Source organism: Cupressus sempervirens, chromosome 1 (assembly GCF_028749045.1).
Source record: "Cupressus sempervirens isolate cs-2001-9-10 chromosome 1, ASM2874904v1, whole genome shotgun sequence".
In the NCBI taxonomy this organism is placed as follows: Eukaryota; Viridiplantae; Streptophyta; class Pinopsida; order Cupressales; family Cupressaceae; genus Cupressus; species Cupressus sempervirens.
This window is the reverse complement of record NC_143118.1, coordinates 42,465,904-42,493,039: the sequence shown is the minus strand read 5'-3', so window position 1 is coordinate 42,493,039 and position 27,136 is coordinate 42,465,904. Positions and strand designations below refer to the sequence as shown.

At 37.0% G+C, this 27,136-nt stretch overlaps 2 protein-coding genes across 4 annotated transcripts in view; both read left to right on the top strand.

Moving 5' to 3' along the window:
• The window catches only part of LOC149576078 (ABC transporter G family member 28-like), a 168,746-nt gene that overhangs the window by 128,543 nt on the left and 13,067 nt on the right, over positions 1-27,136 (top strand). The gene's annotated exons all lie outside the window — the stretch shown is intronic.
• LOC149576079 (uncharacterized) lies at positions 3,159-7,470 on the top strand. 2 transcript variants are annotated; one of them, XM_089816269.1, is made up of 7 exons: positions 3,159-3,934; positions 4,094-4,782; positions 4,946-5,162; positions 5,290-5,442; positions 5,581-5,977; positions 6,132-6,531; positions 6,650-7,470. In XM_089816269.1, exon 7 carries the CDS (start codon positions 6,808-6,810, stop codon positions 7,111-7,113), a length of 306 nt encoding a protein of 101 aa, XP_089672395.1. In that variant the 5' UTR covers positions 3,159-3,934; positions 4,094-4,782; positions 4,946-5,162; positions 5,290-5,442; positions 5,581-5,977; positions 6,132-6,531; positions 6,650-6,807; the 3' UTR covers positions 7,114-7,470. The 2 variants fall into 2 exon arrangements, 1 of the variants encoding a protein (XP_089672395.1); XR_016361375.1 differs by lacking the exons at positions 3,159-3,934; positions 6,132-6,531; positions 6,650-7,470 and having other exon boundaries at positions 4,473-4,782; positions 5,581-5,959.

Genomic DNA, 27,136 nt, shown 5'->3' with positions numbered 1-27,136 from the left:
TGGCACAAAACAGACATAAGGCGTACAACGGTCGGAATGAAATCAAAGTGGAAAAGTTTAAGGCCAGATGGGTTGGACCATATTAGATTCGGAAGGTCGGCGACAATGGAGCGATCAGATTATCAACTTTGGACAGGCAGAAGGTACCTCCGGCAGTCAACGGATCCAAATTCAAAATATATGGTGTTAGGAAGACTTTGTCGTTGTCGCAGAAGGGGACTCCCTCGTCGTTGCTGAATGGCGACGGTCAGAGGCAAAGTTGAGGTGCTTTGTATATTTAAAAAAAAAAAACAAAAAAAAAATTTTAAAAAAATGAAAAACAAAAAATCAAAAACAAAAAAAAAAGAAAAAAAAAGAAAAAAAAAGAAAAAGAAAAAATGAAAAAAAAAAGAGAAGTTAGTAATATAATAGTCTCGTGGGCAGATGCAGGTGTCCGCGGACATGTCCCGTGGCAGAGGTTCGCGGATTGTTCCGAGGGTGACTCCCGCGGATTGTCCTGCGGGTGGCTCCCGCGGACTATCCCGTGGCAGAGGCCCGCAGACTGTTTCGTGGGTGGCTCTCGCGGACATGTCCCGCGGGTGGCTCCCACGGACATGTCCCGTAGGTAGTTTCGTGAGAGAGGTCCACGGATTGTCCCGTGGGTGGCTCCCATGGACATGTCTCGCGGGTAGCTGTCCACGGACTGTCTCGCGGCAGATGTTTGCGGACTGTCTCGCGGGAGGTCTTCCGCAGCGTGATCTATCTGTCTGTTTTCATTGCCGGAAGAATTGTTGAGCTTCTCATTGCCGGAAGAATTGTTGAGCTTCTTATTGCCGGAGGAGTGGTTTCAGTGAAAGATTGTTGGAATTTTGTTTCTCATTTGCGGAGGAGAGATTGTTGAGTTTGTGTAGAAGATGGGTGTGCGGGGTTTTCTATAAAAAAAAAAAAAAAAACAAAAAAAAAGGCGATAGAATCAAATTGTTCAGAATGAGTTACAGATGATGCCAAAGGAAAGGGGACGCATCTGTGGTTGCCAGAAAGAGTGCAGAATCGGCAGAAAATGACAGAAATGGTGTGTTCCGTGCCTTTCTGTGTGGGTTGCGAAGTGCTAATTTGGTCTTGGCGGCGAAGGGTGCTGCACAAGGGGCGCTGCCCCTAGACCCCGCCGGGGGCGTTGCCCTCTGGACCCGCAGTCGTTGCGGATATCAATCGTGGGAGTCTGACCAGTTGAGAAGAGTTGAAGTTGCTGTAGGCATGGACTTTCTCTGTACCAGAGGCACTGGGAGTAGGTGTTGGCCGGGAGGCTGTGTTGGTGGATGCATAGAGAGCTCGGGAGGAGCTAATCATCCAGTTGGACGCTGTGCAGCGACACTTAGCTTAGTGGACCCAGTGTTGGAAACAGAGAAAGCAGCACGGGTGGCTATCAAGGTCAGCTTGAGGAGACAGTATTGTGTTAGCAGAGGCTACAGATGTAATGGGATGAATGTGGAAGTGATGTGACAGAAGCAGATTGTTCTTGTTGTAGTCACTCTGATAATGTATTTTGTTTGTTAATTTGTCTCAGATATTTTGTAATTGTCGTCCGGAGACGACTTTTCTTTTTGTGGGGGATGGTGTCAGTCGACTGGATGGTTCCGGCGGTGTTTCTGTAGCCGACAGATTGACTATCGCAGTGTTTGTATTTTGTAGCCAACGGGTAAATAGTTTGTAGCAGATGTAATGTTGTGGCCGACAGAACCCTTTGGGAAGGTTCGGCGGTAGTATTTATATCCCGTCTGGGATCATTGTAAATCATCAATCATCTACTATTGTGAATATTATGAAGCCTAATGTATGTCTGACATATGCGAATATAATTTTGCTATTCGTGTTCGTGTTCATTGTCTGTATGTGTTGATTTCTTTACCAGTACGGTAAACAACCTTAGGGCAAAATGACACCAAGATCAAGAAGCTTAAGCACTTAGCACAATATGGACCAATAATGTATGATCATAAAAGGCACAGGGAGTAGGTGTTGGCTGGGAGGCTGTCTTGGTGGATGCGTAGAGAGCTCGGGAGGAGCTAATCATCCAGTTGGAGGCTGTGCAGCGACACTTAGCTTAGTGGACCCAATGTTGGAAATAGAGAAAGCAGCACGGGTGGCTATCAAGGTCAGCTTGAGGAGATAGTATTGTGTTAGCAGAGGCTACAGATGTAACGGCATGAATGTGGAAGTGATGTGACAGAAGCAGATTGTTCTTGTTGTAGTCACTCTGATAATGTATTTTGTTTGTTAATTTGTCTTAGATATTTTGTAATTGTCGTTCGGAGACGACTTTTCTTTTTGTGGGGGATGGTGTCAGCTGACTGGATGGTTCCGGCGGTGTTTCTGTAGCCGACGGATTGACTATCGCAGTGTTTGTATTTTGTAGCCAACGGGTAAATAGTTTGTAGCGGATGTAATGTTGTGGCCGACAGAACCCTTTGGGAAGGTTCGGCGGTAGTATTTATATCCCGTCTGGGATCATTGTAAATCATCAATCATCTACTATTGTGAATATTATGAAGCCTAATGTATGTCTGGCATATGCGAATATAATTCTGCTATTCGTGTTCGTGTTCATTGTCTGTATGTGTTGATTTCTTTACCAGTACGGTAAACAACCTTAGGGCAAAATGACACCAAGATCAAGAAGCTTAAGCACTTAGCACAATATGGACCAATAATGTATGATCATAATAACAATAATGAGAAAGAATATTTAATCGTATATAGAATATCTAATTGTATACACACTAGAAGTGCCTGTATATAAAGGCAACTATAATGACTAAAAGTCAGCAAAGAGATAAACATCACAACTAAGCACATGTTCACCAAGAGTGGATTATCCTCCATTGAGCATAGGAGTTTGTGCGATGATGAGAGGATAAGTTTACATAGATGTATCTCGTAAAGAGATGTTGTAAACACCATGTGCTCGAATAAGTTGCCAATGACTATGTTGTCAACAAGACAACTCATATGACTATGCATACTCCTAGGTGTCTATATGACAACTAATATGCTAATGCATTAACTTAAGTAAACTTAAGTAAAGTGTAATAATAATTAATTATTTACATTAACAACCCCCCTTAAGTGCAACTTAGGTGAATGCATTTAAGCTCACAAAGCTAAATGCAATATGGGTCTCGACTACTAGGCCATGTTAGGTACCCATGTACAAATGCAATGCTCTACATACAATGCTATGCAATGCAATCTCTCTGAAAACGGAGAAAGAGGGAAAACCTCATGGGAAAATCCTCCTTCAAAAAGAGATGAAGAAATACAAGATGCATACAAGGATGGAGTAATTAAGACCCCCTTAGTATGACATACATCATGCATGTACAAGCTTATATCCCCCATAATAAAAAATACATGATGGTATCCACCCATATTGAATAATCTCCTGCAAGGATGTCATGAAGACAAAGAAGTGTCCAATGCCTACAAATGACATTTCTCCCTTTAGGAAGAAGATACACCAAGTATAGGTGCAAGTAGGGTAACGTGACTCGCGGCGAGTCACGCGAGTCAGCGAGCCGCGTTGACCTTGCCGAGTCACAATGACTTGTGACCCGCGAGCGGCGAGTCACGAGGAGTGACTCGCGAGTCACAAAGTGACTCGCTTGACCCGGCCGCGGCAGGCAAAAATTCGACCATTAAAATATTATTTTTTTGCAATTTTTTTTAATGTTTTTTTTTTACATTTCTCACTTATATAACCCTAAAAGGGCTCCCATAATAGTCTATAGTGAAAAGAAGAAAGAGAGAGAGAGGTAGAAGAGAAATAGAGTTTTCTTGTTTTGCAACCAGCTGAAAGGAGGAGGAGAAAAGCTTGCATTTGTGACATTGGAGCTTGCATTTAGATCATCAAGGAGTTTATAGGAGCTCTTCTCAACACTTCCCAAAGCATTTGAAAGAGGTAAGACTTGATTGTTTAGATTTTGATAATTTTTTTGTCTATGCTTATGGGTTTTTTGCATGAATTTTTTTTGTTTGTTTATGAGTTTTTTTATAATTTTAGATCTTCATAAAATGCAATGCTGAAGTGGTAATATTTGGTCTAAATGTCTTATTGCAGCAACCTTTACATTTTTCCTTAATTAAGTCATAATGGCTTCTGGAGGTAAAAAACCCAAGCTCTCTAAAGGCAACAAAAAAGATGAGTGTTGGAAGTTCACCATAGAATTTCCGGGTAGAAAGAGAACTCAAACAAAATGCCTATTTTGCAAAACCATTAATAGTGGGGGGATAAATAGATTAAAATACTATATTGCTGGCTTACGTGGTCATGATATTGAGCCTTGTGGAGCTGCAACTGTTGAGGCTCAACGTTTTTGTTATGTAGCCTTGGAAAAATATGAACAAGAAAAAGAATTAAAAAAAAAAACAATTAGAAGAGTTAGCTCAGATTGGTTCTAGTTGCCTTCCACGCTCATCTGCAAATGTTTCTGAGTCAGGAGGCTGTGTTGGAGAAGGTTCTTCCCGTCCCCCTTATCGTCTTAGTGCTTCTGTTGTTCGTGCTTCTTCTACATCTATTCCTTGCACTGCTAGTGATGCTACTGCTGCTGCCCCTTCTAGTAGTGCTGCTATTCTTCGTCCTAGAGTCAGAAAATCTAGTAAGTTGGACAACTTTTTTGTACCGCATACCACTCCTGGTGCACAACCCTCACTTGAGAGCATGGGCTAGAACAGGGAAATACATGAAGCTGGAGTAAGAGCAATTTGCAAGTTTTGGTTTTTCTACGACATTCCATTTATAGCTGCCAGGTACTTCAAGTTTTCAACTTCATTTATATTTGATTTTTTTACGTTTTAAGTTTTAAAATTTATATTCAATTTTATACTTTTAACTTGATGTTGAAAATTTGAAATATGCTAATTAAAATGTTTTTATAAATGTAATAAATGTAATAGGACTCCTTATTGGCAGGGGATGATTGATGCAGTTTCCATCTGTGGTGCAAGGTTCAAAGCCCCCACTGAAGATGAGTTGAGTGACCCCCTCTTGCTAGATATGGTTGAGGAGATGAAACTTGAGTTGGAGGACCACAAAAAGATTTGGAGCCAAAAGGGGTGTACCATTATGACAGATGGATGGACAGATAGGAGGTCCAGAACTCTCCTAAATTTTCTTGTTTCTAGCGAAGGTAATTCATCATGCTCTACTTCTTGAAGTCTAAAATTTAATGTATGCTATTATTGAATAATGAAAATTTTGTTTTATTGAGTATTGATTCTTGAATGATAATTATTTTGTTTAATTTTCACTTTCAGGATCCACCATGTTTTTAAGGTCCATAGATGCTTCCTCATGTGTGAAAAATGCAAAATTCTTATGTGAAACTATTGAGGAGGTCATAAGGGAGGTGGGGTAAGACAATGTTGTCCAAGTGGTGACAGATAATGCAGCTAATTATGTTGCTGCAGGTAAAATTTTAACTTCTAACTTTCTAAGTTCTACTTCTAAAAAAATTGTTTAAGTTTTTCATTAAATTTTGAAAATTAAAAGTTTTTTAATACATCAAAAATTTTCATTGTTTACTAACTAATTTAAAATTGTTGTAGGAAAACTATTGATGGAGAGACACCTAAAAATCTTTTGGACTCCATTTGCGGCCCATTGCATCGACCTCATGTTAGAGGATATTGGCAAGCTTGTATGGGTGAAATCATGTGTTACCAAGGCCAAAAATCTTTGTAAGTTCATCTATAATCATGCCTTGGTCCTCAGCACTATGAGGAAATACACCAAGGGAAAGGAGTTGGCTTGTCTTGGTATCACAAGATTTGCCTCTTTATCACACTAAAATCCTTGTTGAGTTCAAGGTTAGAGTTGAGGTGCATGTTTGTTGGTTCAGAATGGAGTTCCTCCTCCTTGGCGAGCAGCCCTGCAGGGATAGATGCAACAAAATGCATTTATGATGATGATGATTTTTGGGAGCCATGTTTGAAGATTGTGGAGGTAATTTTAAATTTAAATTTTAAATTTTAAAAGCTTAAGTCTTAAAATTTTATAAATTAATTTGTCTCATACATATTTTTGTTTTATTTTCATTGTGCAACTTTGCAAAGTTTCATCATTCACTAAATTGTTTTTTTGTTTAATTGTTTTGTAGATCACTGAGCCCCTTGTAGCCCTCCTACGAGTTGCTGATGGCGAGAAGCCCTTTATGGGCTACATTTATGAGGGCATGGATAGGGTCAAGGAGACTATTAAGGCCGAATATGTAGGAGTTGAGGAAAACTATGGCCTTATTTGGGACATAATTGATAGGAGATGGCAAAATTAGCTTCATAAGCCCATCCACGCAGCAGCCTATTACCTCAATCCGGCATACTGTTTCTGTGATGATTTCAAGGCAGATAAGGAGGTTCTTAGTGGCCTATACACAATGATATCGAAGATGTCCCCTAATCCCACAGATATATTGCTTGAGATGGATGCCTATAATAATGCATCAGGGCCCATTTTTTCAAGTCAAATTTGCAAAGAAGGTCGTACAAAATTGCAGCCAGGTAAAGATTGCAGCTTAAGCCTTATACAATCTAGTTTCTAAATTTCTAGCTTTAAACTTAAAGTTCAAATTTTGAAATGAGATTAATATTTTTTTGTTTTCCTTTTTTCAAAATTCAGATAGATGGTGGCAAATGTTTGGGCCTTCAACCAAAAACCTTCAACAAATTGCCATTCGCATTTTGAGCCAGTCAAGTAGCGCTTTTGGATGTGAGCGCAACTGGAGCATGTTCGAGCACATCCACTCGAAGAGGCGTAACAGGTTGTCTGTGTAGAAAATGAATAGTCTAGTCTTTGTGCACTACAATTTGCGCATTAGGATCAGGGAGGTTTTGGATAGTTACACCTCTCCAATTACTCTAGAGGAGGTTGATCCAGAGTCTGATTGGATCACTGAGGCTACTGATCCTGTCCTTGATGATGAGGACCTACAGTGGCTGGACCAGGCAGATAGAGAGGGCCAGGTTGAGGCTGTGGCTATGGCAGCAGAGGACCAGAGAGCTCTAGTTGTTCCTAGTGGCACCTCACAGACATTGGCAGAGCCAGAGGCAAAGAGTACAGTTGATCCTAGAGGCACCTCATAAGCTGGTGCTATGGCTACTGAGACATCTAGGACCTACCTTAGACGCCTTACTAAGAGGCATTTTATAGATTATATTGAGCCTAAGCCTGAGGTTGAGGCCGAGGTTGGGGATGAGGATGAGGATGACGATGATGATGAGGATGACGATGAGGATGAGCCTAAGGATGAGGATGATGATGAGGACTCCGACTAGGAGCCATAGCTATAGACTTATAGTCTTGTTTTAACTTTTTGTTTAACAGTTTAACTTAATATATGATCAACATTTGGAACATTTGAATTTGATGATGACTATTGAATCTTGATGTGTTGGATTTCATAATGCATAAATGATAATACATATACATTTTGATGGTTTGCATGGATTTATCTTAGTTTGACTTTAATTATTAGTAATATAGTATTTACTTTTAGCAATTTACCTTTGTAAGTTTGTAACTTTGTAGTATTGTACTTATGTAATCGATGTTTGACTTTTAAGTTTTAAGTTTTTAACTTTAAGTGTGTGGCATGTGCATTATGATCAAATTATCTTCTATTTAATGATGTTATTGTGTCTTTACGCTTTATTCAATAATGGGTGCATGGAATGTTCTTTAATTCCTAAAAAATCTCAAAATTTCGAGGTTTTTTCACTTTGCCAAGTCACTGCCGAGCCGGGTCACGAGTCAGAGCCGGGTCACGAGTCAAGTTACCCTTGCCGAGTCCAAGCCGAGTCCGAGTCTCGTTACACTAGGTGCAAGTGTACTTCCCATTGTGGATAGGAAGATGGATGAGGAATCCATATGTAGTATGCTATGGATGCTGCCTCTGAAGTTTGCTCATATGTTGACAAGTCAAGTCATTGATGAATGTAGATGCCACAAGCCAATTTGGTTGATGCCCAAAAGAAGGTGACAAACAAGGTAACATGTCCATGTATGAAAGTTAATCAACCTCCAAAGACAAGGAATCATCCTTATAGGAAGATATGGGAAAAGAAGCAATGTAGCCTCCCCTTAATGATGAATGCACACCCATGAAAGAAGCTCCTTGATGACTGAAGAAGCTGCACCATGAAAACTGAATGATGTTTTGCTCCCCAACTAGTAGGAAGAATCTCAAAAGATATGATGTTTGAGAAAACTAGAATACAATCTCCAAAGACTGATATGTCTCCTTTGAAGTAAAAGAGTCCTCCTTGAACTGCTGAAAAGAAGTGTCCACAATCATGTTAGTCTCAAAAGAAAGATCAAATGGTTGAGGGTCAGAGTGTTCCCTCGCAACAAGTGAAGAAGAATTCTCCTCAACAAAGAGAAGATGGATGTCATCAATAATGTCTCCCACATCTTCAATATAAGACTCCACAAACAACACTGCAATGTTTGGAAGGAAGTCCTCCCATGAAGCTGAAATAGGAAGACTGGTGTTTCCTGCTGCACTGAATTAGGAGCATCTGTGGTTGGAATTGGATCAATAAAGGCAACAGGAGCATTAGGAGGTATGATCTCAACTGGAGTTGTAGGTACCACAACTGGAATGACCAGAGGTAGAATGTCTTTTGGGAATGGAGGGACTTTTGGATCTCCATATGCTTTCCAAAGACACATCCAATGTTCATGAGGATTACTTGCCTTTCTAAGGACAACAAAACAATCCATATTGATATTTGTAAAAATAGCTTGAAAAATCATTCTGAGAACCATCCGATCAATAGAAGAAGGCAGTTCTTTGGAACATAGATAACGAAATACTTTCTTATGTTCTCTTAGATGATCAATCATCAAAACACTCCATTTTTTATAGTTCCTTTTTGTCAATTTAAATCTTAAACCAAAATGACACTTGTGACATGACTCCATGAGATCAAATAATGTATGCACCCTTAAAATGCAAAAAAGAAACGAAAAAACAAGAACCCACCCCCCCCCTCCCCCAATGTATAATTTGGTACATTATATTTAGTGCGATTACAATGGGCCACTTGCCAATTTAGGACATAAGTGGACTTCTGATTTTGATATTTACAACAACAAATATAAAGCTATATTGAACTCAACAAGATAAGACAGAAGACCTCTCAAGGATCTAATTAATTACAAATGCCAATAGGCCAAAGTGAGACCAAAATTACTTCAAATTGATACCAGATTTGGAAAGTAGACAAAAAATCATGCACTCTCAAAAACAATAGCACTTGAATGTGTCCAGATGAGCCCGAACTAAGCCTTTGAAGTTGCAAAAATTGGGATTTGCGATTTGCAGAAAAATTCAGGAACAAAGATCTCAAACATCCTGCACCAATGTGTAGATCACGAAATTCTACCCCAAAACAAAAAAAATTACTTGAAAAAAGGAGTCTGTATGAGGGAGATATTGTTGTTTGAAAAATCACCTCTGTAATTATTTTTCCTGAATCGTCATTGTCGCACCTCCAAAAATCAAATGACTCAAGATTTCACCTCAGATGTTCGATTTTGATGAAACCAAAGTCGATTTAGGGGTTTTTTTGACTTTTTGAATATGATGCCAATATCTAATTTGCACCAGCAAGCTCCAATCTTGACTTGCAAAAAAAATCTCTTCAATGGCTATGCAATGAAACTCCTATGGCTCTGATACCATGTAAGAATTTGCTTTAGGGCAAAATGACACCAAGATCAAGAAGCTCAACACTTAGCACAATATGGACCAATAATGTATGATCATAATAACAATAATGAGAATGAATATTTGATTGTATGCACACTAGAAGTGCCTGTATATAAAGGCAACTAGAATGACTAGAAGTCAGCAAATAGATGAACATCACAACTAAACACATGTCCACCAAGAGTGGATTATCCTCCATTGAGAAATGAAGAGAACACTCAACAAATCCCCTTTTTGAGTAGCCCAATGTGTTCTTTGGGTGATTCTATGCAAAAATGATCTATAGATCATGAAAAAAGACCAAGAAATGCTTAACATATAAGAGGATTTGAAGCCTGAAAACCCCTTTTTGGAGAAAAATGCCCAAAAGATGGAGTTTTAAGAGCCAAAAACATGTGTTTTTGGGCTAAAAATCACCACTTTAAGGTGTTTGATAAATTTTTTTCTACATTATGAAGTAAAAGACACTTTTTGGTTGCATTTGCATGTTCAAAACATGTGCAATGGTTGGAAAAATCACCACTTTGGATTTTAATGCACTACAAGCCATAAAAAGGGGTTTTACTAGAATCGCCCATCTTGCTTAGACATATTTTTAAAAGTGAAAAACATGTTTAAAAGTACATGCTATTGCATGAAAAATCACCACTTATGATCTTTAAGTGAAAAACAAGGTTTTTTAATGCATAAACATGTTCTTTTAACATTTAAAACACATGTAATAGGGTCAAAATTCGTCACTTCAAGTTTTGGCTTATAGAAATGGGTTTTCTTTTACCAAAAATATGCAATAGGGTCAAGTAACACTACTTTTGGTTTTTGTATTTAAAAACTATACTTTAATGATGTTGGGACTTTTAATTATTCAAAGTGGGTTTTCATATAGTGATTTGCATGTTGATATATGAAATGAATAATAAAATCCCCACTTAAATGCATTTGAGATGTCTTAAGTAATTAAATTTAATATTTAACTTTAGTTTTCAATAAAGTAACATGACAAATAGACTTTAGATAGGCTAATTTCATTAAGTATTAAAAACTATGGTCAAATCAACTCAGAAGGTGTTAAAATTTGAAAATGGACCACAAAATCCACTTAAAGTAGTAATTAAAATTTTATATTATGCTTTTACCAATAAAAAACCCACTTCTATGAGGTTTTTAAATTGAGATATGCAGGTGTCCTGAACAACCTCTATTTTTCCTCTATAACTTGAGCTAGAAAACCCCGATGTTGACCTAAGTTAGCACGAAACAAGTGGAATTCCAAAGGCTATTCAACTAAGGCAAAACGAAGAGTAAAAACTATTTACAACACAAATAAAAACAATGAAATGATGCAAAAGCTTGCCTATAATTGAGTGTTTGCAATAAGAGAAGAAAAACTCTTACTAGCAAATTTGGGATTTAACTCAAGGGAACCTTCCAAATGAATGCAGAGATAGGATCACATAGAATACAATTTAGGAATAACAAATTGTTCCATGACGCTTTACCGACATATTAAAACAAAGAGGATTCGCCTATGAATCCATAAGAAAATTGCGTAGGGTTGCCTTTATTTAGTGAAGCCAAAATTGAGGACAACAGTCTGCGAATTAAATTTTCAAAAATATTAAGAAGGAAACCAATGAAATCAAGAGCAACGCATCCTTAACTCCACCTATGCAATCATCAAAGGAACTAATGCAAACTGTATGATGTTTCACAAATTTGTCAAATAGTGTAGCCACGGAAAGTGCATCCACACGAGACAAAATGCTATGCAAAAATTGTAGGATGATCCTTTCTCCAATTCGTCACAACAGAGGAATTTGTTAACAAATATGACAAATACCATAACTAATTGATTGCACTAGTATTAACATACAACAAAACTATTGGCTCCATCCCTATTCATGAACACAAAATTCATAATGGAAACACACATTCTAGCAAGAAACACTACACATAGAATGATAGCACCAATAACACACTTTATTGTGCTCTTTATATTATTAATTACATGGTGCATGGAGCTTTACAGGACTCCAAAACTATCAAAGAAGAAGAAGACAAGATGAAAGAAGACTTTAGATGAACTTCGAGTCTCTAGGATGTCAAAAAATGAGCACTTGGCCTTCTTTGTGTCTCTCTACCAACTAAACTGCTGCCAAAATGTGTTTTCAGTGCATGAAAATGCCCATAAATGGAACTAGCAGTTAACTATTGGTGCCATCACAAATGAAAAAAAAATTGCGCACCTTGGGAAATTGTGCACCTACGCACCTTCAAGTATCATAGGGTCAAAACTGGCAGGATCTTTCTAAGTCCCAAAATTTGAGTTCCAGCAAATGGGTCTTGTTGATCTTTTAGCAAAAATGATGTATGGATGAGCGGCCTCAAAATTTTGTACAACCATAGTGATTTCTTGGGGTTCTGACAACTCTAAAGCTCGGTATTTAGCCCTCACTTCCCCATCAAAATCACGAACTTCCAGTCTCACTTAAACAAAATCATCCATTTTTGAGTCCAACTCTTTCAGTGTCTCCTCGGCTTTACAAAAGTGCAGAACATCATCGTCAGAGGACATTGTTTCAAAGTATGCTCAAAATTGCTGTACTACCATTTCCATGGAACATAGGTTTGTTCTAGAGCCATCATAAAAATCTCCAGACTGGCTGTGCTATAGTACTTATCTGCCTCCAACATTTGGGCATAAGTTCTACACTGCATATTTCAAATGTCCTTGTACATAGCAAACAAGACCTTATTACCGGCCTGTATCTTCTTGATCCAATTATCTATCTTATCCAATTCTTCCTTTGTATATATATCAGGTAATGTCTTGTACCGTTGTCCCTTTATTGTTTGCAACACCCCTAAATCATTAGTCCAACTAGATACTTCATCCATCAACCCAAAATCTTGTGTGATTATCGTAGCCAGCTTCTCAACATTCTTCCGTATACTGTGTATTAAATGCATGTTTGCTTCTATAATCTCTACTCTGTGCTCTTCTAAACTGTGGCGCCATCTTTTGCAAGCATCCAAAAATGAATCACTGGGTTCTGGGGCTGAAGCTCATTTCTCAAGTGCAGTCGTTAGAGCAATCTCAGGGTGATCCGGATCAATGGGATCCGCTAGCTCTTTCACAAATTCCCACAAGACATCATTCTGTCTTCTCAAAACTTGGAGTTCTTCTCCCTGGTCCAACTATTGGAACACCTTGACACTCAGGGTTGTCAATTCTTTGGCGGTGTCCTTAGTAGGCTTCCCCAATATAACCTCTTGCATCTGATAATCTTGGGGTGTTATGGTCTTTGGATAGGCATGGGGTGGAGGAATGGCCATATGCACCACCATGTCATCCTGCCTATTCTTTGCAACAAAAGCCAACTGATGTGACTCCTCTAAGGGGGACACTCTAGTTTGTACAACTTGTGTCAAAACCGATAACCCTTCCTCTAGGGTTTGTATATATCTTCTTTGTCGGGTTTCCACTACCCATGTCAACTATGTTGGAGCAGAACCTGTTGAGGACACATACTGACTAGAGAACGGAATTATCATAACTGCTAGTCCCTTTCTCAATTTGTACTCTTCGTGGTCTCATCTACTCTTGGTTGTTCCAAAGTTGAGGTGACCACTATTGTTGTAGGAATGGAGGAAGATGGTTGCACTGCCGAGGGAGCTTGTTCTTCTGTTTCAACCATTTGGCTCCCTACCAAAGCTTCCTCCATGTGAACTGCACACGTCTCTCCCTCTGCAATATTCTGACTTCTCTTCTAGCACGAGAGGGAGCACTGGCATAGTTTCCTTCTTTGGCGGAGGTGGAGGAGGTTTTTCCGGCCTTCCAGGAGGTGGAGGGGGTATACCAACTAGACCTTGGGGAAGGAGAGATAATGTGTTCCAATCATCACCTAATGGCTCTTGAGGTGGTGTATCCCTTCTCTCCTTCCTCCAAATGTGTCCCAAAAGGTATCCAATCAAAATTTGAGAGATCAAACACATTTGATGCTTCTCCTAGTGTTAACTTAGTCCATCCTTCATGCTCTTGATCTGTAGACTCTAACTTGATTTGGATGGGTTGATCTTGAGTAGCCGGGGGTATTTGTGTTGCACTTCTCCTCTCTTCTTCAGCGACCTAGGCCGACCATGTCCTCTTGTTAAGAGGGAGATTATCAATCTCATCCTCTTCTTCTTCCTCGACCTCTGGGATGGTTTCGCGAATCTGACGTGAATAGTACTTTTATTCTTCAATTTCCTCCTCTTTACCCCAACTACCACAGTCTCTATTCTGTTCCTCTTGGGAACTGTAGCTTCTACCTGTACAAGAGGTTCTTCCTGCTATAGTTCCTCCATCTCAGTAGACTTCCTCTTCTTCTTGCCCTTGACCTTATCGTCCCTTTAGATGTATGTGACATCTCTTGTATGCCTATACACAGTCTCGGGCCTAGCTTGAGACTTCTCCTGGTAGGTGGGACTAGTGACTTTGGTCCCTTTACCTTTTTCTAGCCTAGTAGGTGCCTTCAAAGTTGGGATATTAAGTACTGGTCCAAGTGGAAAGGCTTCTTCAATCCTTGGTCATCTCAATGACATGCTTGGCCCCATGCTGAATATCATTGTTCTCTTTTGTATAGACCTCTACATTCATGATAGGATGCTCAAAGATCCTTTCTTTGTTGTAGAGGGGATCCAAGATATTTGGGCTATCCTTGTTCCATACCTTGAGGGGTATACACAGGTTCAATGTAGTTTTTGCTAGTGATAGACTCATCCTACAATATTTCCTTATTCGAACTTCGTAGTCATCTACGTAGTTCAACCAGTTCTACACTAGGTCATAAAACTGGTGAAAACAATTGGCTTGTGGGGTTTGGTGCATTGATGGTTGCGGATGTTGCAAAGTTGCGCAATTGCGCACATAGTGTTGTTTGTTTTGCATTGTAGCCTAGTCTTCATAATGGAAAGTGTGCAGGTAGCACACTTTTGCACACACGAGGGTGCGCATATGCGCTTTTGATTTACCTTGTGTTCTCTATGCAGCGGGGGTGCAATGACTGTGGGGCTACATAGGTATCAAGGGTGTAGGGATGCACTGGTCTGAAGCTCTCCAGTCGTTATGAGTGCATATGGCAGGTATTGCTTCTATTTATAAGTGAGCGTCCTTTGAGAGGCGCATCTTGCGCACCTTGTCAAGGTGTATACCTGAACGAGGTGCGCAAGTGCACGTCTTGGCATCGTGTGATAAGAATGGTGTGCACCTTTGCTTTAGTGCAAAAAAAATGCTTTCCCAGTAGCCAAATTTTGAACGACACAAACTTTCTCAACTCCTAGTAGTCTTGCTCCCCGAGGTATCTCGAAAGATTCCTTGTTATGGAGAGTGGGTCCCTATGACTCAAGGAAAAAGAGGGTCCCCATTTTCGACTTGAAAATGGGGCGTGTGTTGTGAAGTCACAAAAATGTCTCAATTAATATCTGATGTTCAATTGGAATAATGGATCTTTTATATTTTGACGTGCAACGTACAATTCTTACTGATTTGATATTATAAGAGTATTCATCGCCATCCTTGATATTGCCATGTCAATTGTGTTACAATTAGCTCTGATATGGATAATAAACTCCGATATTACTATGCATGTAAATCAATGTCAACAAGAATACACACGCACACACACATATATACATACATATATGTATATGTGTTATATATATACATACATATACATATTTATTTCTTTTTTGATATCCTTATGATTAGTCTCAAAATGTAATTCTCAAACCTTGACCATCTATAGCTTCCCAATCTTTCTGAATGACCTCTTCCTATACAGAATATCAAAATAGATTTTATATTCTTTTTTATGGTCTTCTTAAAATCCCTTTATTGGGAATACTGTTACTGTGCAGCCTTTTATCTCAAAAGAATACACTTAAGTGTTAAGGGAACTTTGAGTATGTTGCCTACTTTCCAGTTTGCAATGAGTTTACTATTCGTGTTCTTGTCATTTTTGTTAAGTGACGAGTTTTCCTTTCCTAATTTTCTCCTCAGTTTTGACATCAACAAGTTGAGATGAAGACTTTTAAGATGTTTTCCCCACCCCTTACACCCTGCTAACTTTGGCCAATAATCAAGCATAATGTTTCTTTTTTCTATTTTGAAGGCGAAACATTGTCCCAAGTGTAAGTCTTAATTAGTGGTCTCCAACTTGACTTCATTGGTCCAATGTATTGTAATGGTAATGGAATAAAGAATATGCAATAGTTCTGATTGTGCAGTCCAATCATTCTCGTCTCTTCGTCTTCTGTGAATTTTCGTCTTCCACTGGATGTGACTAGAAAAGGATATGTAAGACCAGTTTGATGCTGTTGTGTTATTGTACTGAGAATTATAATCTGAATAGAGATATTGTCCTGCTTGAAAGTGGACGTAGTCCAAACATTCTAGATGAACTACTGTAAATTCTATGTCTACTCTTTCTTGTGCTGATTTTGCATAGTTTTGAATTTCATTTGTATTTCTATATTTTCTTTTAGCTCAACAATTGGTATCACAGCTGGTTAAGTTCAATTTATTATCTGAAAATTGGTGAAGATTTACAAGCGCCATGAATGAGGTGGATAAATGGAAAATTGAAAATTTTTCCTGGCAAAACTTTGGGCTATGGAAAGTGCAGATTGAGTCTTTGCTTATCAAGTAGGATTTGCAACCTACATTGCTTGGTAAAGAAAAAGGCAAAGGGTCTATGTTGGATGAGGATTGGGACGAAATGGATTTGAAAGCATGGGCAATGATTTTGTAAGATCTCTCAAGCAATGTGTTGTTTAATGTTTCAGGAGAGAAGATAACAAGAGAGCTCGTTGAGAAATTATCTTCATTATATGAGATACCTTCAGCATCAAACAAAGTTTTTATAATGAAGAAGTTATATAATATGAAAATGAAAGAAGGGGGAGTAATATCTAATCATCTAAATGAGTTTAATACATTAGTTGGTCAACTGGTTTTAGTTGGTATACCTTTAGATGATGAAATAAAAACCATTTTATTGTTATGTTCACTTCCAAAGAGTTGGGAAGGTGTAGTAATGGCTGTGAGCACTTCAGTAGCAGCCAAGAGTAAGCTGAAATTTGATGAAGTTGCAGCCACACCGCTTAGTGAAGACATGCAAAGGAAGCATTGTAATGTCCCCGTTTTGGCTGACATTGTTTTGCGTGCCAGATTAGTCTATCACAGACTCTCGTAGACTAGTGGTTGTGATGAGAGAGTCATTCTGGTGTTTATTTGGGGATTGGATGGTTTATTATGCTCTTGGAGATGTTATTTTATCATTACTTCTTATATGGGGCCTACATGTTATAATTTTAAGTTGAGTTGCACTTTTTATTTTATAAAGTTATTTTATTATAAAAGTGCATTATAATGGATGTTTCTAGAAGTTCTTAGTAACTTCTTAGAAAAGGATGTTTCTAAAAGTTCTTAGTAACTTCTTAGGAAAGTAGATAAATAGAGGGCTTGGGCTCCCATTTGGAGAGATGGGAATTGATGATTCTACTACCATTCTCTTTGAGCATTTGTGACACCATCCAGGTCTGCAAATATTCAGCATAATCCTTGAGAACGATACCTCTCAAGAGATTGCATAACTGAGGAAGCGAAAGACCTTTTGAAGGGTTGCACTTTGGAAGTGGTATTCAGCCATTTCAAGTTGAGCTTAATTTGAATATTGAGACTACCTGAGGGTTTGAGTTTTTGAAAGCAGTCTGAAAAAAGCAGATTCGAAAAAACAGTCCGAAAAAGTAGGTCCGAAAAAGCAATCTGAAAAAGCAGGTCCGAAAAAGAAGATCCGAAAAAGTAGTTCGAAAAAGCAAAGCGAAAAAGCAGATCCGAAAAAAACAAGTGAAAAAAGAAAATCAGAAAAAGCAAAGCAGGAAGACAGCATTGGAGAAAATTATTACAGCCATCTACAATCAGGTTCCTTTGGATATTACATGCGTTGTTTTTATCATTTAGATGCATATTAGGAGGTAAGGTTGTAGGTGAAAGTTGTAGCAGATTTAAGCATTATTCATGTGGATGTAAGCCAAGAGTCTTGGCCATTTCGTACTAGCATTGTAGTTGACATTTTATGTGCAATAAAGGAGACATAAGTTGCTGGTCTGATATAGTGTAATTGAATATGTATTTATCATTCATGATCAGCTTATTAGTTTGCATGCCAATTGTTTGACAAAATGTCAATTGGCTGTAGGTTCTCTTTTTTGGCATAAATAATGTTATAATTTTGCATTCCAAGTGTTTGTCAAAATTACTAGTTGCTGTAGCTGCATATTGCAAGTAGTTTCAGTCACATATATGCATTGAATATTGTCAAAATAAGTTGCACATTCATGTTAGGTCATTGTTTAGTCAACTCAGAGTCTTCTTGCAAGCATTCTTATTGATGTTAAGTGAAGGAAAGAGCCATAAAGCAAACTGAAATTTTGTATCAGTCATATGATCCTTGTATGCAAAGAGTTTTCTTGAACCTTTATCAGCATTTTGGGATAAGATTTGAGCAGGGTCATTTCAAGCACCAAGAACACTCTTATGGTGACGCTCTTACAGCTGTGAGCACAAGCAATAGAAGTAGAAGTTGTGAAAGAGGAAGGCATAACAATAATGGAAGAGGCTGATCGAATTATCATTTAAAGTTTAGAGGAATAAATGACACTTGCTGGTTTTGTGGTAAACTAGGGCACAAAAAAAAGTAATGTTCGAATTAAAAAAACACTCAAAACATAGTGATGAATGATGTCGTACATATTGTAGCTGATAAAGATGATGGAGTTTTGGTACTTGTAGCTGGTGACACAAATGCAAGTTTGTGTGTTCTTGATTTCATCCTTTCATGCTACTCCACGTCGGAGTGCATTCACAAATTACCATGAAGGTATGTTTGGTAAGGTTTTTCTTGGGGATAATAAAGAATATGATATTGTCGACAAAGGGGATATTTTATTGTTGGTGAAAATTGGTAGTCAATGGCTTTTAAAAGATGTTAGGCATGTTTCTACCCTCAAGCGTAATCTTTTTTCTGTGAGTCAGATGTATACACAAGGCTTTAATGTTAATTTTGATCTTGATTCTTGGAAAGTGTCAAAAGGTCAATTAATTTTAGTTAAAGGAAAGAAATCTAGAAGTCTATATATTTTAGAGTGCAATGGTGAAGTGGGAGCAGCCTGGTGGTTGTAGATAGTAATGCTGCAATTTGGCACAAGAGGCTTGGTCATATGAGTAAAAAGGGTCTTGAAGTAATGCTTCAAAGAGACTAGCTTCCGAGTATTAAATTAGTTGATTTGGAGTTATGTGAACATTGTCTTTATGGAAAGTAAAATCGAACCAGCTTCATAAGGATAGGTCATGAGAAATCTTCTCTATTAGAACTCGTGCGTTCCGATGTCTTTGGTCCTACGGAGGTAACTTCAATCAGTGTTGCAAATTATTTTGTTACATTTCTTGATGACTGCACTCGTAAAGTTTGGATTTACATGTTGAATAAGAAATCAAAAGTGTTTTTGAAATTTAAAAGTTTCAAGGCTATGGTTGAAAACGAGATTGGGAAGAACATTAAATGCCTATTAATCGATAATGATGAGGAGTTTTTCTCTTCGGAGTTTGATGGTTTCTGTGTAGATCATGACATTAGACGTATTAAAACTGTCCCTTATACACCTCAAGAAAATAGTGCAGCTGAGAGGTTGAATCAGATTATTTTGGAAAGAGCTTGGTGTATGCTATCAAATATTGGTTTGGGGAAAGAATTTTGGGCAGAGTCATGCAATACTATAGTTTATTTAATTAATCAAGCTCCTTCATCTCATCTTTACTTTGATATTCTAGAAGAGAGGTGGACTAGTAAAGAAAACTTCATTTTCTCATTTGCATATTTTTGGATGTGATGCTTATGTTCATATTCCTAAGGAGTAGAGAACGAAATTGGATTTTAAATCCAAAAGATGTGTATTTCTAGGATATGGTGAGGATCATTTTGGTTTTCAGTTGTGGGATTTGATCGCTCATAAAGTGCTTCAAAGTCGGGGTGTTGTATTCAATGAAAAGTCTTTTCTAGGTTTGCAAAAACAGAACACTACTCCTGATTATTTTAAATTCGATTTATTTGATAATGGTTCAAATTCCATTATTCATCCCTCCTACGCTTACATTGCCTATTCCCACCGATCCTCCCCAAACTTATAATGTCTCTGTTTCTACATCTTAACATACTCTTGCTCAAACGTAGGCCAAAGAAGGCTATAATGTACCATTGTCTTTGTTTGAAACCAACCCACAAATTTATTACCATGCACACAATGTTTCGACACTTGGCAGTGACCATGTGACAGAGCATACTATACTATTTACCCCACACCCTCCGCTACCCACACTGCGGACCATACCCACGTCCTACACCCAATACCCTGTGGTTGCCATTGAGAAAGAGCATGATGCTTTGACACAATCTTTGCCAACACTATTTTGACTTGCCACGACCCCTTTCTTGGTTCCACACTCGTAGGAAGCACAAACTCAAAACTCCACTTCATTGTGGCTCGCCCCACTCCAACACTCAACAGTTCATGCCCCCAATTTGGATGGTGATTTGGCCATCGAGCATGTTGCTCAACATCCGCAACTTCCACTTTTAGGCTCGCCTCATCCCCTTCAAGCCCACAATCATTCCCAACTGGGTAGTGTTATCACCCAAGCTTACGTGGATTTGTTTCCCACCTAGCCCCAATTCACATTTCTTCATCCACTTGATGTTTCTATACTGCCGCATATTGGAACTTGGCAGAGTTTCGGTGCTACCATAGTTAAAAAGGATTTTGGTGGCCCAATTCAAAGATGTTGAAGTATAGCATCAGTTGAAGTGATATATTATATTGAGTATTTGTATTCATGACTTATATGAACATTGTTTTATGTCTCATATTACTAATAAGAATATACACACACACACATGTATGTGTTTATGTATGTATGTATGTATGTATGTTTATGACTTACATAAGCTACGGGACATGACCTTGTTGTAGCCTCTGTTGGATTGATTTTATTAAAGCTACCTCATTGATGATAAATTGTCCTTAAGATAAATATCTTATATATATAATATATGTAATATAACATGTATTATATTTATTATGCATTATATATTATTATATAATAATATAATAATATTATATTATATTACATTTATGATTGATATATTAATATTATATATATATTAAAGGTGAGTTATACATATAGTTATTTATAAACTAAATGGTGATTAACTATAGAGACATGTCTCTTCTCATATTTATATGAGATCCAAATCTGCATTTGGAAATCATCAATTACAATGGCAATGATCATACATTTGCAAGAACGATCTTAGTTACTTTAACATGGTATTAGAGTCAACTACAAATGTAGAAGTCATATAAAAGCAACAATGAGAAAGGAAAGATGGGGGATGGCGAGAAAGGAAAGACGGGGGATGGAGGAATACTCAGTGAACATTCCAAACAATCCACATTCACACTTGAATAGGGAAACTGATACATAATAAATGAAGTGATTTCATTGTAGTTAGAATTGTTGATTCAAACAGATTCAAGAGAGACTTAACATCTATCCAATATCAGTTGTGTTTGAACAATTTAAATCTCATTCAAATCAATCTTGTGATTCCATTCCTCAATTGCCATCAGGGTCCACTCATTGGTCAAATTAAACATGGATCGGAGGTATATTATCAACGACAAACAAAAAAAAAATAGTCTTTCAATCTGCCTTCAAGTGAGTTTCCAAAAGCAATAAATTCTTCATAGATGATCTGCACATTACTATGGTCTACACATTTCTAACTGGCGCTTTCCAATCAATAATGATCATTAAAATCATCAAACAAAGAATATAAGGAATGAAAGGAGGATTGGAATCTCAACATGGCTAACACCAATTATACGTATGAAATATGCAGAGATTGTTGGTTTAAAACTATCAATTCCCAACCACCATTAATATAGTACATAATAGAGAGGAAAATCATTATATATATATATATATATATCTTGTAATGGTACTTGTCTCCATCAAAGGTAATAAGCAATTCATAATCAAGATCGCTAATGCTATAGACACATCCACAAAGCATTCATCAAAACTGTTGGTTAAAGACCAACACAATAGTCAAGGAGGCGATGTTAATGACAAGCCCACCAACTTATACCACATAAAGGAGAAATGAGAGGAGTTTGTGAGGATATTAAAAAGAGGGATATACCTGACATGACACTTGACCCAATGATGTGGCATTTCATATTGCCATGGTGATAGAATTGGAGAGAGTATGCCCTCTGCGGATGAGTTGAGAATATATACATTCGAAAGAGAGTACATACATCGCCGTCATCGGAAGTTTTGGAGCATTGACAGAAATCCAAAGTCATCAAAACAAATGTGGACAAAATAAAATGTGTAGCTTCGTGTGAGATGTTTCCAGCTTATGGCGTGGCAAAATTCTGCGTGGTCATCCGACACAGGCCATAATCTTTTTGTATTGTATTCATGTTATGTGGCAGAAAATGCATTGCGGAATACAATAAAAGGGAAGATTATTATTTCCAAATTGCTCCTATTCATCAGCTGTCAAAAGGGGAGCCACCACTAACAGCAACAACGAGAAAATTAAAGGAAGTTTAGGCACCGTATAAGCTATGGTTGCAGCGTTTGGATCCAAAGGCTCCTTTCTTTTCCATCTTCTCTTTATTAATAGCCGATTTTGTTCCTATCATTGAAGGGGAAGCCACATCACTTACAGTAACGTACATACACATTAAGGGTGGAGTGAACAGATACGATTGTCATGAGTAAGGCATCCATAAGGTATGTATAAAGGTATGTTCTTTATTATATATTATATATTTGTTACTATACCATATGAGATGCTATAGTTGAAAATATATGTTTGATAATATATAATATGTTCTGTATTTAATATTTTGAAATATTATATTTATATATAGATATATATTTATATATACATTCATTCCAAATGATATTTGATAACTTGATATAATGTTTGCTTAATTATATGAGAATATAAAAGGTAAAAAATAAAGTATAATTGTATGATTAATTTTAATTTTATAAATGGTAAATTAATATAATTTTAAACATTTTGAATTATACATGTGCTTATCTTAATTATATAATTCCATGGATTGTAAAACAATAATTATATTATATTGAGGATAGAGAAAATATTATGTAAAATCTATTATCATTACGGTGACTAATATATTTTTCGGTTACGTAAATAACCATGTTTGAAATATAGATTAAAATATATATTGAAATGATCTTATTTATTATCCTTGAGTATTTTGTTTATCTAAATATCTTGCTTACTTGATTTTTCTATATGAACATTTGCCTTGCTCTTTTCCTCCAAGAATGTTCTTGTAGGAAAAGGAGGATTAATATCAGATTTAGAGAAAGTCTAACACTTTGTTAAAGGGAAGTTATTTTAGAAGCTTAGAAGGTTTATGTTAAGAAGGATTCTGACACATTCGTTAGAGGGAGCAGATAGAGGATATGGTTCATCAATTGTCAGTGATATCGATCATATTGATTCAGAGGGAGTAAACAAATGTTGTGATGAAATTTTCAGTGATCGATAAATTGTAACAGTGAAGAGGATTGGAATTTATGCAACTACATGAATGAGCCTACTCCTTGTGTACATCATAAAAAAGTTGTGACTTTCAATTAAACTATCTACGAGTCTCTCTTTGATAAATGAAACTTGACGTACGAGTTGTAGAGTCATTCAAGTGGCACAATCATACTCAATCAAGATATTGGCATATTGTGGATGAGCTTGTGTTAGCTTCTACTCTTAAGCTTAATGAAGTTTGGAGCTTTAATGGATGAAAAGAGCATGTTGGAATTTAGAAAGAAGTCATCAAATTTGATGTGATGTAAAAGTGTTAGATGATATAAGAGTGAGAATTTTACATTGTGGGGGGAATAATAGGCAATGTTTTCATTCCCACTTGAACCATCCTTAAAAAAAGAGATATTCCATGACCTTCATGGGCAGATAAGTGCTTGTATCTTTTACATTTATCTATTCATTTATTTGTAATTCTATACATACTATAAGGGTTATTTGCTTTGATATTTTCCTTTATGTTTGAGGATATTCGTTCAGGAAAAGAAGGTTGGTACTGTTGGTTATCAAAATTGTTGATTAGAAACCTACAAGCCTTGCCTGCTTGATGCTGGGATGTCTAATCAATTTTGGCCAACTTGACAGGATCAATCAAATCGATTTAAATCCTCCGCGCTTTTGGCTCCCTAAACCAAGGCTTGTACACCTGATCCTGGACAGCAAAACTTGGATCCAAGATGTTTTATAGCGAATAGATATAATGCAAAGGCAATCTCCTCAAATGGCAAGATTCAAATGAAAAACTTCTAGATTACAAATGATGAATAATCTTCGAATTTTAATTACTTTAGTAGAGTTGTGAGTTGCTGAACGGAAAATTTAAAATGAATTACTAAAACAAATAAGTATCAAACTCTTAAAGGAAAGGGACTAGATTATTGCCAGCATATGGATTGAGAGTTATGAGCAAATTAATGATCAATGCCGAATTTTAAATGGGCAATAGAGTAAAAAATATATGTTCTCACATACAACTTTATGATATTGGATATATATTATGTTTATAAACGATTTAGTTACTAGGATGGCTCAAATTGTTTCGCTTTTACACATATTTAGACCAGTCTATGATGTTTCAACCCTTATGTGGACAAAATAGATACAAATAGAGAAAACAATAATATTTTACAATATTTGTATTTATCAGATCTAAATAGCAGCGAACAATTTGATCCTCCTATTGTAATAATGAATTGTAAATAAATAAAGAATAAAATAACCAAAAAGAACAAATTGTATAAATCTCAATTCTAGAACAAATAAAGCTCTTACTGATTATATTGTGGAAGAATTTGTATTGAAGACACTCAGATGCTGATGCTCTATTCAACACAACTTGATCTCAGACAATATCAAAGTTTATGCCTAATAATCTCAATTTCCATCTGCTTGGTTCAAACTTCAGTCTCTCCCTATGAAGAAATTTAATAATATGTATGCTTCAAAATATGCAGAGTTCTTTTTTCATAGCAATATGAATGGTGAATTGTTTTGATTTCACATCATATATTTATAGAAAATGAAAAAGGATTAGTTGATCTCCAAGCCTTGCACCCTTTCACAACAAAATTAAACTAACGATATGACTTTAATATAATTTTAAGCAAAACTGAATATAACCGCAGGCTAGCCACATTTGCTTGGTATATCTTCATTGGCCGATATCTTTAGCGTTCATCTTTTTTGAAGTCTTTATACTCAATCCTTTTGAAAGCCCTCTATTCCGCAAATCTACCAATTCCGTTTTATGTTCTCTCTGGCTGCAAACTAGTCTGCTCGGGCTTTGCTTCCAATGGGCATTTCCACAGACACCTATTTCTTTTTGCTTAGATGTATATCCATCAATGGTAAAATGGGTAGTAGAAAATCCTTTGGTGTGTATGCATCCAATCTCCTATTCCTCTCTCCCATATATTCTTTAGACCTGCAATGGACACGAGATATCATTAAAAATAGATCGTTGAAGCATAATTACCAATAATCTCACAAATACGGCTCGTGGCATCTATTGACGAGAGGCAGCCTTAGACATCATTTTTGAAATCCATAATGAACATTAGACAATGGCAGATATAACTGTAGACAATTCCATGAATACTCCGCACCATGCATTATTGGCATGCAAATCCACTTCGTTCATACTATCATGGTCATGGGAGTAGCTTTCATCGATATCAAAATCCAGAACGTAAAACTGCAAATACAGAGCTAGAAGGAGATGTTACACATTGGTACAAACAACTCTTCTCGCTAAGCTTGTCTCACACACTGACAATGATGTATGGCCTTCTCTATCCCTTCGATGTTAGCCAAGGATTGCACAAATGTAATAGGGATCATGAAGAAAAACACAAGGAAGAAAACCACAACAGATATCAGCAAGTTCTGAATATATGCTTTTATGTATATTGTCATTTTGTATTACATCCTCTGTTGATGCATCCAGAACAACATTTGAAGAATCGTTTTCTTTTTTTAGAATATGCAGAGTTCTTTTTTCAGAGCAATATGAATGGTGAATTGTTTTGATTTCACATCATATATTTATAGAAAACGAAAAATGGATTAGTTGCTCTTCAAGCCTTGCACCCTTTCACAACAAAATTAAACTAACGATATGACTTTAATATAATTTTAAGCAAAACTGAATATAACCATAGGCTAGGCCACATTTGCTTGGTATATCTTCATCGGTTGATAGCTTTAGCGTTCATCTTTTTTGAAGTCTTTATACTCAATCCTTTTGAAAGCCCTCTATTTCGCAAATCTACCAATTCCGTTTTATGTTTTCTCTCTCGTTGTAAACTAGTCTGTTGAGGCTTTGCTTCCAACGGGCATTTTCACAGACATCTGTTTCCTTCTGCTTAGATGTATATCCATCAATGCTATAATGCGTAGTAGAAAATCCTTTGGTGTGTACGCATCCAATCTCCTATTCCTCTCTCCTGCATATTCTTCAGACCTGTAATGGACATGGGATATCATTAAAAATAAATCGCCGAAGCATAATTACCAATAATTTCACAAATACAACTCGTGGCATCTATGGACGAGAGGCAGTCTCAGATATCTTTTCTGAAATCTGTAATGAACATTAGACAATGGCAAATGATAACTATAGACAATTCCATGAATACTCTGCACCATGCATTATTGGCATACAAATCCACTTCATTCCTACAATCATGGTCATGGGAGTAGCTTTGATCGATATCAAAATCCAGAACGTAAAACTGCAAATACAGAGCCGGAAGGAGATGTTACACATTGGTACAAACAATTCTTCTCGCTAAGCTTGTCTCATGCGCTGACAATGATGTATGGCCTTCTCTATCCCTTCAATGTTAGCCAAGGATTGCACAAATGTAATAGGGATCATGCAGAAAAACACAAGGAAGAAAACCGCAATAGATATCAGCAATTTTCGAATATATGCTTTTATGTATACTGTCATTTTGTATTACATCCTCTGCTGATGCATCCAAAATAACGTTTGAAGAATCATTTTCTTTCCACTCCAAGGATGCTACGCATACACTACATAATATCTAATCTTTCCGCAATGACGATACAGGCTCTGTTACATAAACAATGATATGTAAGTTTTACAAATGATTTTATTCAATGAATTTGACCTGT

Bases quoted from the DNA above. Each gene is read 5' to 3' on its own strand.
- LOC149576079 (XM_089816269.1), top strand. From the start codon at position 6,808: ATGAATAGTCTAGTCTTTGTGCACTACAATTTGCGCATTAGGATCAGG.